This window comes from Oncorhynchus tshawytscha, linkage group LG11 (assembly GCF_018296145.1).
Source record: "Oncorhynchus tshawytscha isolate Ot180627B linkage group LG11, Otsh_v2.0, whole genome shotgun sequence".
Classification (NCBI taxonomy): Eukaryota; Metazoa; Chordata; class Actinopteri; order Salmoniformes; family Salmonidae; genus Oncorhynchus; species Oncorhynchus tshawytscha.
Genome location: NC_056439.1, coordinates 53,846,701 through 53,858,957, shown reverse-complemented (window position 1 = coordinate 53,858,957; position 12,257 = coordinate 53,846,701). Strand labels below are relative to the sequence as shown.

Sequence of the window (12,257 nt, the reverse complement as noted above, 5' to 3'; positions counted from 1 at the left end):
CAACAGTAGGGCACTATACTGTAAAGGACTGGTCAACAGTAGGGCACTATACTGAATAGGACTCAACAGTAGGGCACTATACTGTATAGGACTCAACAGTAGGGCACTATACTGTAGAGGACTGGTCAACAGTAGGGCACTATACTGTAGAGGACTCTGGTCAACAGTAGGGCACTATACTGTAGAGGACTGGTCAACAGTAGGGCACTATACTGTAGAGGACTCTGGTCAACAGTAGGGCACTATACTGAATAGGACTCAACAGTAGGGCACTATACTGTAGAGGACTCTGGTCAACAGTAGGGCACTATACTGTAGAGGACTGGTCAACAGTAGGGCACTATACTGTAGAGGACTCTGGTCAACAGTAGGGCACTATACTGTATGGGACTCTGGTCAACAGTAGGGCACTATACTGTATAGGACTCTGGTCAACAGTAGGGCACTATACTGTAGAGGACTGGTCACAGTAGGGCACTATACTGTAGAGGACTCTGGTCAACAGTAGGGCACTATACTGTAGAGGACTGGTCAACAGTAGGGCACTATACTGTAGAGGACTCTGGTCAACAGTAGGGCACTATACTGTAGAGGACTGGTCAACAGTAGGGCACTATACTGTAGAGGACTGGTCAACAGTAGGGCACTATACTGTAGAGGACTCTGGTCAACAGTAGGGCACTATACTGTAGAGGACTGGTCAACAGTACGGTACTATACTGTAGAGGACTGGTCAACAGTAGGGCACTATACTGTAGAGGACTGGTCAACAGTAGGGCACTATACTGTAGAGGACTCTGGTCAACAGTAGGGCACTATACTGTAGAGGACTGGTCAACAGTAGGGCACTATACTGTAGAGGACTCTGGTCAACAGTAGGGCACTATACTGTAGAGGACTCTGGTCAACAGTAGGGCACTATACTGTAGAGGACTGGTCAACAGTAGGGCACTATACTGTAGAGGACTGGTCAACAGTAGGGCACTATACTGTAGAGGACTGGTCAACAGTAGGGCACTATACTGTAGAGGACTGGTCAACAGTAGGGCACTATACTGTAGAGGACTCTGGTCAACAGTAGGGCACTATACTGTAGAGGACTCTGGTCAACAGTAGGGCACTATAAAGGAAACAGGGAGCTATTTGGGAGACAACCATTCCCTTTACCTTTGCAATGTTGTTCAAACAGAACAGTGTGAAACGGAGGAGGAGGAAGAGGAGGGGGAGGAAGAGGCTAGTCTGAGCCTGGATGAATTGAATAACACGTAGCTCCAGGCTTTAGATCCCGGAGAGAGAACACTCCCCAACCCTTACATGTTCCTGGTTAGCCTCTTACTCATCAACTCATGAAAGGTGGAACATGTCTGGTATTGAGCCTGAGGCATAACAAGCCTGGGATTAAACACTGCCTGTATCTACAAAGTATCTGAGTAGGTGAGTGCTGATTTAGGATCAGTTTGGCCTTTCACATCATAATGAATAAGATGATGTAGACAGACTGCCTTGGTGGATGACACAGCAGGCCTGGAGGGGAAATATGCCTCAGCTTGGCTCCTAGTACCAATCCTCTAAATACCAGTCCTTACCAACACCGCCATGCTCCAGGGTGGCGTTCCTCCTAGGTACAGATCTACGATCAGCTTCCCCTGCACCTATCCTCACCTGTGGGGAAAATGCTAAACTGACCCAGGATCAGCGTGTAGGCCAGGTGAATTCACCCTGTACATACTGGAGTCCTATTATCTATGTACTACACCACTTTGACCAGGGCCCATACAGCTCTGGGTCGTGCACTATACAGGGACGGAATGGGCTGCCATTTGGGATGTAGACCAAAACAATTAGCTGCCTCATGGTTAGCTGCCTGTAGCCTGGGTGCTGATATAGGTGGAGGAGGAGGAGGAGGAAGAGGAGGAGGAATAGAAGGAAGAGGAGGAGGAGGAAGTTGAGGAAGAGGAGGAGGAATAGAAGGAAGAAGAGGAGGAAGAAGAGGATGAGGAAAAGGAGGAGGAAGAAGAGGAAGATGAAGATGAGGAGGAGAATGCAAAGGAGGAGGAGGAAGAGGAGGAGGAGGAAGAGGAGGAGGATGAGTAAGAGGTGGAGGAGGAGGCTAAGTCCCCGATCTGTACCTAGGATGAACTTCAACTTGGAGCTCTGAGCCGACTGAATATAGCCTGGTCCCAGATCTGTTTGTGCTGTCTTGCCAAGTCCTAGGTCATTGTCATGCTAAACATGCCGTGGCAAGACAGAACAGAACTGGTTTAATCAATGAATAACTTGGTTGTTTTCTCTGTTTCTTGGTCGGTAGGACTGATGGAGGGAACAACTGTGTGGGGCCAGACAAGTCCTATCGCTCATGTAACATCCAGGTAAACAACATTCTTGGTGTAGTGCCTAAGTACTTCTCTTAGAGGTGTTTTCAATCTGATTCACAGGTTCTTAATCATTAAGGCTTTACTTTGTGGGTCTTGATCAGGTACGTTCCTGTGGTTCACCCATTAAACCCTCTTCTCACCATGATTGATGATAGATAGTCACCTATGTTCCTCTCTGTCTGTATGTCATCCTCTCTGATAGATAGTCACCTCTGGATGTTCCTCTCTGTCTGTATGTCATTCTCTCTGATAGATAGTCACCTCTGGATGTTCCTCTCTGTCTGTATGTCATCCTCTCTGATAGATAGTCACCTCTAGAGTTCCTCTCTGTCTGTATGTCATCCTCTCTGATAGATAGTCACCTCTAGAGTTCCTCTCTGTCTGTACATCATCCTCTCTGATAGATAGTCACCTCTAGAGTTCCTCTCTGTCTGTATGTCATCCTCTCTGATAGATAGTCACCTCTAGAGTTCCTCTCTGTCTGTACGTCATCCTCTCTGTCTGTACGTCATCCTCTCTGTCTGTACGTCATCCTCTCTGTCTGTACGTCATCCTCTCTGATAGATATAATACATTTATGTCTGTGTTTACAAAGACTTACTGTTGGTGTAACTCTCTCACAGTTGTCAGATCAGTTGTTATAGAGCGAATAGTTTATTCTCTTAGTCATAACAGGAATCAACTATACCGTCCGTTCTATGTGTTGAGTTCATACCGAGACATTGGAAGGTGTTATACAATAGTGCACTGTCTTTACTGCCAATGCCCTGACCCCTGACCTCTAACCTCTAATCCCATCCCTCTCGTGGTGTGTCACTCAGGACTGCCCAGGGGGATCCAGAGACTTCAGAGAGGAACAGTGTTCTCAGTTTGATGGATCTGACTTCCAGGGAAAACGATACAAATGGCTCCCATACTATGGAGGTGAGTCAGGAGGGCCTGAGGGCCGGGGCTTTATACAGCTCCCATACTATGGAGGTGAGTCAGGAGGGCCTGAGGGCCGGGGCTTTATACAGCTCCCATACTATGGAGGTGAGTCAGGAGGGCCTGAGGGCCGGGGCTTTATACAGCTCCCATACTATGGAGGTGAGTCAGGAGGGCCTGAGGGCCGGGGCTTTATACAGCTCCCATACTATGGAGGTGAGTCAGGAGGGCCTGAGGGCCGGGCTTTATACAGCTCCCATACTATGGAGGTGAGTCAGGAGGGCCTGAGGGCCGGGGCTTTATACAGCTCCCATACTATGGAGGTGAGTCAGGAGGGCCTGAGGGCCGGGGCTTTATACAGCTCCCATACTATGGAGGTGAGTCAGGAGGGCTTGAGGGCCGGGGCTTTATACAGCTCCCATACTATGGAGGTGAGTCAGGAGGGCCTGAGGGCCGGGGCTTTATACAGCTCCCATACTATGGAGGTGAGTCAGGAGGGCCTGGGGGCCGGGGCTTTATACAGCTCCCATACTATGGAGGTGAGTCAGGACAGGAGAATTGTGGCAAGTCATTAGGGGTATAAGGTTTGGTAGTGACTCTATACTGTCATTAGGGGTGTAAGGTTTGGTAGTGATAGTATATTGTAATTAGGGGTATAAGGTTTGGTAGTGACTCTATACTGTCATTAGGGGTATAAGGTTTGGTAGTGACTCTATACTGTAATTAGGGGTATACAACAATGTTCAGCTGACCATTTAAATATATTACTGCTTAAGTTATGATGACTACAAATGAGAAAAGGTCAACTGAATGTGTGTGTGTGTGTTTGTGTGTGTGTTCGTGTGTTTGTGCGTGCGTGTGTGCGTGCATGTGTGCGTTTGTGTGTGTGTGTGTTCGTGTGTGTGTGTGTGCGTGCGTGCATGTGTGCGTTTGTGTGTGTGTGTGTTCTTGTGTGTGTGCGTGCGTGTGTGTGTGTTCGTGTGTGCGTGCACGTGTGCATTTGTGTGTGTGTGTGTGTGTGTGTGCGTCTCGCCCCACCAGCTGACAACCCTTGTGAGCTGAACTGTATACCCAGGGGAGAGAACTTCTTCTACCGCCACAAGACAGCTGTGGTTGATGGCACGCCCTGCCACCCCGGGAGGAAGGATGTGTGTGTGGACGGTGTCTGTAAGGTAGGCTGTGTGTGTGTGGATGGTGTCTGTAAGGTAGGCTGTGTGTGTGTGTGGATGGCGTCTGTAAGGTAGGCTGTGTGTGTGGACGGCGTCTGTAAGGTAGGCTGTGTGTGTGGACGGCGTCTGTAAGGTAGGCTGTGTGTGTGGACGGCGTCTGTAAGGTAGGCTGTGTGTGTGGATGGCGTCTGTAAGGTAGGCTGTGTGTGTGTGTGGATGGCGTCTGTAAGGTAGGCTGTGTGTGTGTGTGGATGGCGTCTGTAAGGTAGGCTGTGTGTGTGTGTGGGTAGCGTCTGTAAGGTAGGCTGTGTGTGTGGATGGCGTCTGTAAGGTAGGCTGTGTGTATGTGGATGGTGTCTGTAAGGTAGGCTGTGTGTGTGTGTGGATGGCGTCTGTAAGGTAGGCTGTGTGTGTGGACGGCGTCTGTAAGGTAGGCTGTGTGTGTGGATGGCGTCTGTAAGGTAGGCTGTGTGTGTGTGTGGGTAGCGTCTGTAAGGTAGGCTGTGTGTGTGTGCGTTAGCGCCGAGCGATTAATGCTTTTTGAGGTCGGTTAGGTTTCGGTTCGATTATTGAAAAATAATTACAGTTATATAATATTTTTAACTATGTAGTATGTCGGTTGAATGCTGTAACAACACAAAATAAAATTATTAATGCTGTCTGACAAAATCACTATTTTAGTAGTTGTTCAAAGTAAATAAGGCAAACTATTATGACTGCTGAATACCAACTATCAATCACTAAGATCATGTATTTTCAGGTAGAGACACGTCGCTAAGCAACAGCTGCTTTCTATATCACCTCACGATCATGATACGTCGCTAAGCAACAGCTGCTTTCTTTATCACCTCACGATCACGATACGTCGCTAAGCAACAGCTGCTTTCTATATCACCTCACGATCACGACACGTCGCTAAGCAACAGCTGCTTTCTATATCACCTCACGATCACGACACGTCGCTAAGCAACAGCTGCTTTCTATATCACCTCACGTCGCTAAGCAACAGCTACCTACTATATCACCTCACGTCGCTAAGCAACAGCTGCTTTCTACATCACGTTTCATTACCACTTTTCATGCCCTTAACTATGTAGAATATTTGCCTGTTGGATACTACAACTCCCTACTTCATCGCACAATTCAGGCTTGATCTGATTTATCTCTAGAGAAACTGTGCGAAATATGCATTGAGCTCACCAGAAATTAATAAAACTAACGGGAATTTAAATAATTGAATCGAAGTCAGTAAATTTAGTTGTTTAAAAAATAAAAAATAACCTGACACTTTGGTTAATCACTCAGCACTAGTGTGTGTGTGTGTGTGTCTCTGTGTCTGTGTGGGCGGTATCTATGAGGTAGGATTTAACTTAAGGCTAACAGAAATGCATGGTGATTATTGAAAGGGAGTGTGAATGGAATTGATGAACAGACAGAAAGATTGTTTAAAAAAAACTATGTCTTCGGTTTCACCATGATTTCAGTTTAAACAATAAGAAAAAAAATGAAATAAAAAATTGTTTTACTCAGAAAACTTGGGAGAACAAATAAGAGCAGGTGGGCTGCCAGAAAGGGAACCTGCTGTAGTAAGAGCAGGTGGGCTGCCAGATAGGGAACCTGCTGTAGTAAGAGCAGGTGGGCTGCCAGAAAGGGAACCTGCTGTAGTAAGAGCAGGTGGGCTGCCAGAAAGGGAACCTGCTGTAGTAAGAGCAGGTGGGCTGCCAGATAGGGAACCCTGCTGTAGTAAGAGCAGGTGGGCTGCCAGATAGGGAACCCTGCTGTAGTAAGAGCAGGTGGGCTGCCAGATAGGGAACCCTGCTGTAGTAAGAGCAGGTGGGCTGCCAGAAAGGGAACCTGCTGTAGTAAGAGCAGGTGGGCTGCCAGATAGGGAACCCTGCTGTAGTAAGAGCAGGTGGTCTAGTATCTATCTAGTATCTATCATTCCCCCTAGGTCTAGTATCTATCTAGTATCTATCTTTCCCCCTAGGTCTAGTATCTATCTAGTATCTATCATTCCCCCTAGGTCTAGTATCTATCTAGTATCTATCTTTCCCCCTAGGTCTAGTATCTATCTAGTATCTATCTTTCCCCCTAGGTCTAGTATCTATCTAGTATCTATCTTTCCCCCTAGGTCTAGTATCTATCTAGTATCTATCTAGTATCTATCTTTCCCCCTAGGTCTAGTATCTATCTAGTATCTATCATTCCCCCTAAGTCTAGTATCTATCTAGTATCTATCTAGTATATATCTAGTATCTATCTAGTATCTATCATTCCCGCTAGGTCTAGTATCTATCTAGTATCTATCTTTCCCCCTAGGTCTAGTATCTATCTAGTATCTATCTAGTATTTATCTTTCCCCCTAGGTCTAGTATCTATCTAGTATCTATCTTTCCCCTAGGTCTAGTATCTATCTAGTATCTATCTTTCCCCCTAGGTCTAGTATCTATCTAGTATCTATCTTTCCCCCTAGGTCTAGTATCTATCTAGTATATATCTTTCCCCTAGGTCTAGTATCTATCTAGTATCTATCTTTCCCCCTAGGTCTAGTATCTATCTAGTATCTATCTAGTATCTATCTTTCCCCCTAGGTCTAGTATCTATCTAGTATCTATCTTTCCCCCTAGGTCTAGTATCTATCTAGTATCTATCTTTCCCCCTAGGTCTAGTATCTATCTAGTATCTATCTAGTATCTATCTTTCCCCCTAGGTCTAGTATCTATCTAGTATCTATCATTCCCCCTAGGTCTAGTATCTATCTAGTATCTATCTTTCCCCCTAGGTCTAGTATCTATCTAGTATCTATCTTTCCCCCTAGGTCTAGTATCTATCTAGTATCTATCTTTCCCCCTAGGTCTAGTATCTATCTAGTATCTATCATTCCCCCTAGGTCTAGTATCTATCTAGTATCTATCTTTCCCCCTAGGTCTAGTATCTATCTAGTATCTATCTAGTATCTATCATTCCCCCTAGGTCTAGTATCTATCTAGTATCTATCTAGTATATATCTAGTATCTATCTAGTATCTATCATTCCCGCTAGGTCTAGTATCTATCTAGTATCTATCTTTCCCCCTAGGTCTAGTATCTATCTAGTATCTATCTAGTATCTATCTTTCCCCCTAGGTCTAGTATCTATCTAGTATCTATCTTTCCCCCTAGGTCTAGTATCTATCTAGTATCTATCTTTCCCCCTAGGTCTAGTATCTATCTAGTATCTATCTTTCCCCCTAGGTCTAGTATCTATCTAGTATCTATCTTTCCCCTAGGTCTAGTATCTATCTAGTATCTATCTTTCCCCTAGGTCTAGTATCTATCTAGTATCTAACTTTCCCCTAGGTCTAGTATCTATCTAGTATCTATCTTTCCCCTAGGTCTAGTATCTATCTAGTATCTATCTAGTATATATCTAGTATCTATCTAGTATCTATCATTCCCGCTAGGTCTAGTATCTATCTAGTATCTATCTTTCCCCTAGGTCTAGTATCTATCTAGTATCTATCTAGTATCTATCTTTCCCCTAGGTCTAGTATCTATCTAGTATCTATCTTTCCCCTAGGTCTAGTATCTATCTAGTATCTATCTTTCCCCTAGGTCTAGTATCTATCTAGTATCTATCTAGTATCTATCTTTCCCCTAGGTCTAGTATCTATCTAGTATCTATCTTTCCCCTAGGTCTAGTATCTATCTAGTATCTATCTTTCCCCTAGGTCTAGTATCTATCTAGTATCTATCATTCCCCCTAGGTCTAGTATCTATCTAGTATCTATCATTCCCCCTAGGTCTAGTATCTATCTAGTATCTATCATTCCCCCTAGGTCTAGTATCTATCTAGTATCTATCATTCCCCCTAGGTCTAGTATCTATCTAGTATCTATCATTCCCCCTAGGTCTAGAATCTATCTAGTATCTATCATTCCCCCTAGGTCTAGTATCTATCTAGTATCTATCTTTCCCCCTAGGTCTAGTATCTATCTAGTATCTATCATTCCCCCTAGGTCTAGTATCTATCTAGTATCTATCATTCCCCCTAGGTCTAGTATCTATCTAGTATCTATCATTCCCCCTAGGTCTAGTATCTATCTAGTATCTTACTATCTTTCTGTGGCTGTTTCTTTTTGTATCCATAATCATCTAACCCCTACTCTATCTATCTAACCCATACTCTATCTATCTAACCCATAATCTATCTATCTAACCCAAACTCTATCTATCTAACCCATACTCTATCTATCTAACCCATACTCTATCTATCTAACCCATACTCTATCCATCTAACCCATACTCTATCTATCTAACCCATACTCTATCTATCTAACCCCTACTCTATCTATCTAACCCCTACTCTATCTATCTAACCCCTACTCTATCTATCTAACCCATAATCTATCTATCTAACCCAAACTCTATCTATCTAACCCATACTCTATCTATCTAACCCCTACTCTATCTATCTAACCCCTACTCTATCTATCTAACCCCTACTCTATCTATCTAACCCATACTCTATCTATCTAACCCATACTCTATCTATCTAACCCATACTCTATCCATCTAACCCATACTCTATCTATCTAACCCATACTCTATCCATCTAACCCATACTCTATCTATCTAACCCATACTCTATCCATCTAACCCATACTCTATCTATCTAACCCATACTCTATCTATCTAACCCCTACTCTATCTATCTAACCCCTACTCTATCTATCTAACCCCTACTCTATCTATCTATCTAACCCCTACTCTATCTACCTAACCCATACTCTATCCATCTAACCCATACTCTATCCATCTAACCCATACTCTATCCATCTAACCCATACTCTATCTAACCCAAACTCTATCTATCTAACCCCTACTCTATCTACCTAACCCATACTCTATCCATCTAACCCCTACTCTATCCATCTAACCCATACTCTATCTATCTAACCCCTACTCTATCCATCTAACCCATACTCTATCTATCTAACCCCTACTCTATCTATCTAACCCCTACTCTATCCATCTAACCCATACTCTATCTATCTAACCCCTACTCTATCTATCTAACCCCTACTCTATCCATCTAACCCATACTCTATCTATCTAACCCCTACTCTATCCATCTAACCCATACTCTATCTATCTAACCCAAACTCTATCTATCTAACCCCTACTCTATCCATCTAACCCATACTCTATCTACCTAACCCATACTCTATCTACCTAACCCATACTCTATCCATCTAACCCATACTCTATCTATCTAACCCATACTCTATCTATCTAACCCATACTCTATCTATCTAACCCCTACTCTATCTATCTAACCCCTACTCTATCTATCTAACCCCTACTCTATCTACCTAACCCATACTCTATCCATCTAACCCATACTCTATCCATCTAACCCATACTCTATCTACCTAACCCATACTCTATCCATCTAACCCATACTCTATACATCTAACCCATACTCTATCTATCTAACCCATATCCTTGTCTCTCTTCTTCTCTCTGCCCCCCTTCCCCCTCCAGCGTCTGGGCTGTGACAACATGCTGGAGTCCCCCCAGCAGGAGGACCCCTGTCTGCAGTGTGGGGGCAACGGACAGTCCTGCTACCCAGTTAGGAGTACCTTCAATATTAACAACCTGCCCAAAGGTAAGGTACATGTTAGGGTTGCAAAATTCTGCTAACTTTCCCAAAATTCCTAGGTTTTCCAGAAATCCCGGTTAGAAAATGCCTAGAATCATAATGGAATAAGAAGCAAATTCGGGAATCCTCCTACCAGGATTTCTGGAAAACCTGGGAATGTTTTGAAAGTTTACTGGAATTTTTCAACCTTAGTACAGATTGTCCCTTTCACCTCACATTTCCATGTATGCTAGTGCTTCCCCATGGTGCAGCTGTGGGCTCTACAAAGTTCATGCTGTGGTATTGGCAGACCAATAGAAAGCCTCCACAGGGCTCCGGCGTCTTCTAGCGATAGTTTGTCACAAAGTTTTAGTGTCAACAACGGTAGTAACTCTGGTTGTCCACTGATGTGTTCTGTCCCCCCTTTGTGTCCCGTGTCTCCCAGGGTATAACCAGGTGTTCTATCCCCCCCCTTTGTGTCCCTTCTCTCCCAGGGTATAACCAGGTGTTCTGTCCCCCCTTTGTGTCCCGTGTCTCCCAGGGTATAACCAGATGTTCTGTCCCCCCCTTTGTGTCCCTTCTCTCCCAGGGTATAACCAGGTGTTCTCCCCCCTTTGTGTCCCTTCTCTCCCAGGGTATAGCCAGGTGTTCTGTCCCCCATTTATGTCCCTTCTCTCCCAGGGTATAACCAGGTGTCCCTTCTCTCCCAGGGTATAACCAGGTGTTCTGTCCCCCTTTGTGTCCCTTCTCTCCCAGGGTATAACCAGGTGTTCTGTCCCCACCTTTGTGTCCCTTCTCTCTCAGGGTATAACCAGGTGTCCCTTCTCTCCCAGGGTATAACCAGGTGTTCTGTCCCCCTTTGTGTCCCTTCTCTCTCAGGGTATAACCAGGTGTCCCTTCTCTCCCAGGGTATAACCAGGTGTTCTGTCTCCCCCTTTGTGTCCCTTCTCTCCAAGGGTATAACCAGGTGTCCCTTCTCTCCCAGGGTATAACCAGGTGTCCCTTCTCTCCCAGGGTATAACCAGGTGTCCCTTCTCTCCCAGGGTATAACCAGGTGTTCTGTCCCCCCTTTGTGTCCCTTCTCTCCCAGGGTATAACCAGGTGTTCTCCCCCCTTTGTGTCCCTTCTCTCCCAGGGTATAACCAGGTGTTCTGTCTCCCCCTTTGTGTCTCTTCTATCCCAGGGTATAACCAGGTGTTCTGTCCCCCTTTGTGTCCCTTCTCTCTCAGGGTATAACCAGGTGTCCCTTCTCTCCCAGGGTATAACCAGGTGTTCTGTTCCCCTTTGTGTCCCGTGTCTCCCAGGGTATAACCAGGTGTCCCTTCTCTCCCAGGGTATAACCAGGTGTTCTGTCCCCCCTTTGTGTCCCTTCTCTCCCAGGGTATAACCAGGTGTTCTGTCCCCCCTTTGTGTCACTTCTCTCCCAGGGTATAACCAGGTGTTCTGTCCCCCCCTTTGTGTCCCTTCTCTCCCAGGGTGTAACCAGGTGTTCTGTCCCCCTTTGTGTCCCTTCTCTCCCAGGGTATAACCAGGTGTTCTGCCCCCCCCGTTTGTGTCCCGTGTCTCCCAGGGTGTAACCAGGTGTTCTGTCCCCCTTGTGTCCCTTCTCTCCCGGGTATAACCAGGTGTTCCGTCCCCCTTGTGTCCCGTGTCTCCCAGGGTATAACCAGGTGTTCTGTCCCCCCCCATTTGTGTCCCTTCTCTCCCAGGGTATAACCAGGTGTTCTGTCCCCCCTTTGTGTCCCGTGTCTCCCAGGGTATAACCAGGTGTTCTGTCCCCCTTGTGTCCCTTCTCTCCCAGGGTATAACCAGGTGTTCTGTTCCCCCTTTGTGTCCCTTCTCTCCCAGGGTATAACCAGGTGTTCTGTCCCCCCTTTGTGTCCCTTCTCTCCCAGGGTATAACCAGGTGTTCTGTCCCCCCTTTGTGTCCCTTCTCTCCCAGGGTATAACCAGGTGTTCTGTCCCCCTTTGTGTCCCTTCTCTCCCAGGGTATAACCAGGTGTTCTGTTCCCCCTTTGTGTCCCTTCTCTCCCAGGGTATAACCAGGTGTTCTGTCCCCCCTTTGTGTCCCTTCTCTCCCAGGGTATAACCAGGTGTTCTGTCCCCCCCTTTGTGTCCCTTCTCTCCCAGGGTATAACCAGGTGTTCTGTCCCCCCTTTGTGTCCCT

The 12,257-nt window shown here is 45.8% G+C and overlaps 1 protein-coding gene across 3 annotated transcripts in view; it reads left to right on the top strand.

Moving 5' to 3' along the window:
- paplna (papilin a, proteoglycan-like sulfated glycoprotein) overlaps nucleotides 1–12,257 on the top strand; it is a 96,429-nt gene that overhangs the window by 23,182 nt on the left and 60,990 nt on the right. For all 3 annotated transcript variants that reach the window (XM_042330361.1, XM_042330359.1, XM_042330360.1), the window contains exons 4-7: nucleotides 2,309–2,369; nucleotides 3,197–3,299; nucleotides 4,341–4,471; nucleotides 9,994–10,117. In XM_042330361.1, the coding sequence (XP_042186295.1) occupies nucleotides 2,309–2,369; nucleotides 3,197–3,299; nucleotides 4,341–4,471; nucleotides 9,994–10,117 (419 nt within the window). The remainder of the gene's footprint in view (nucleotides 1–2,308; nucleotides 2,370–3,196; nucleotides 3,300–4,340; nucleotides 4,472–9,993; nucleotides 10,118–12,257) is intronic.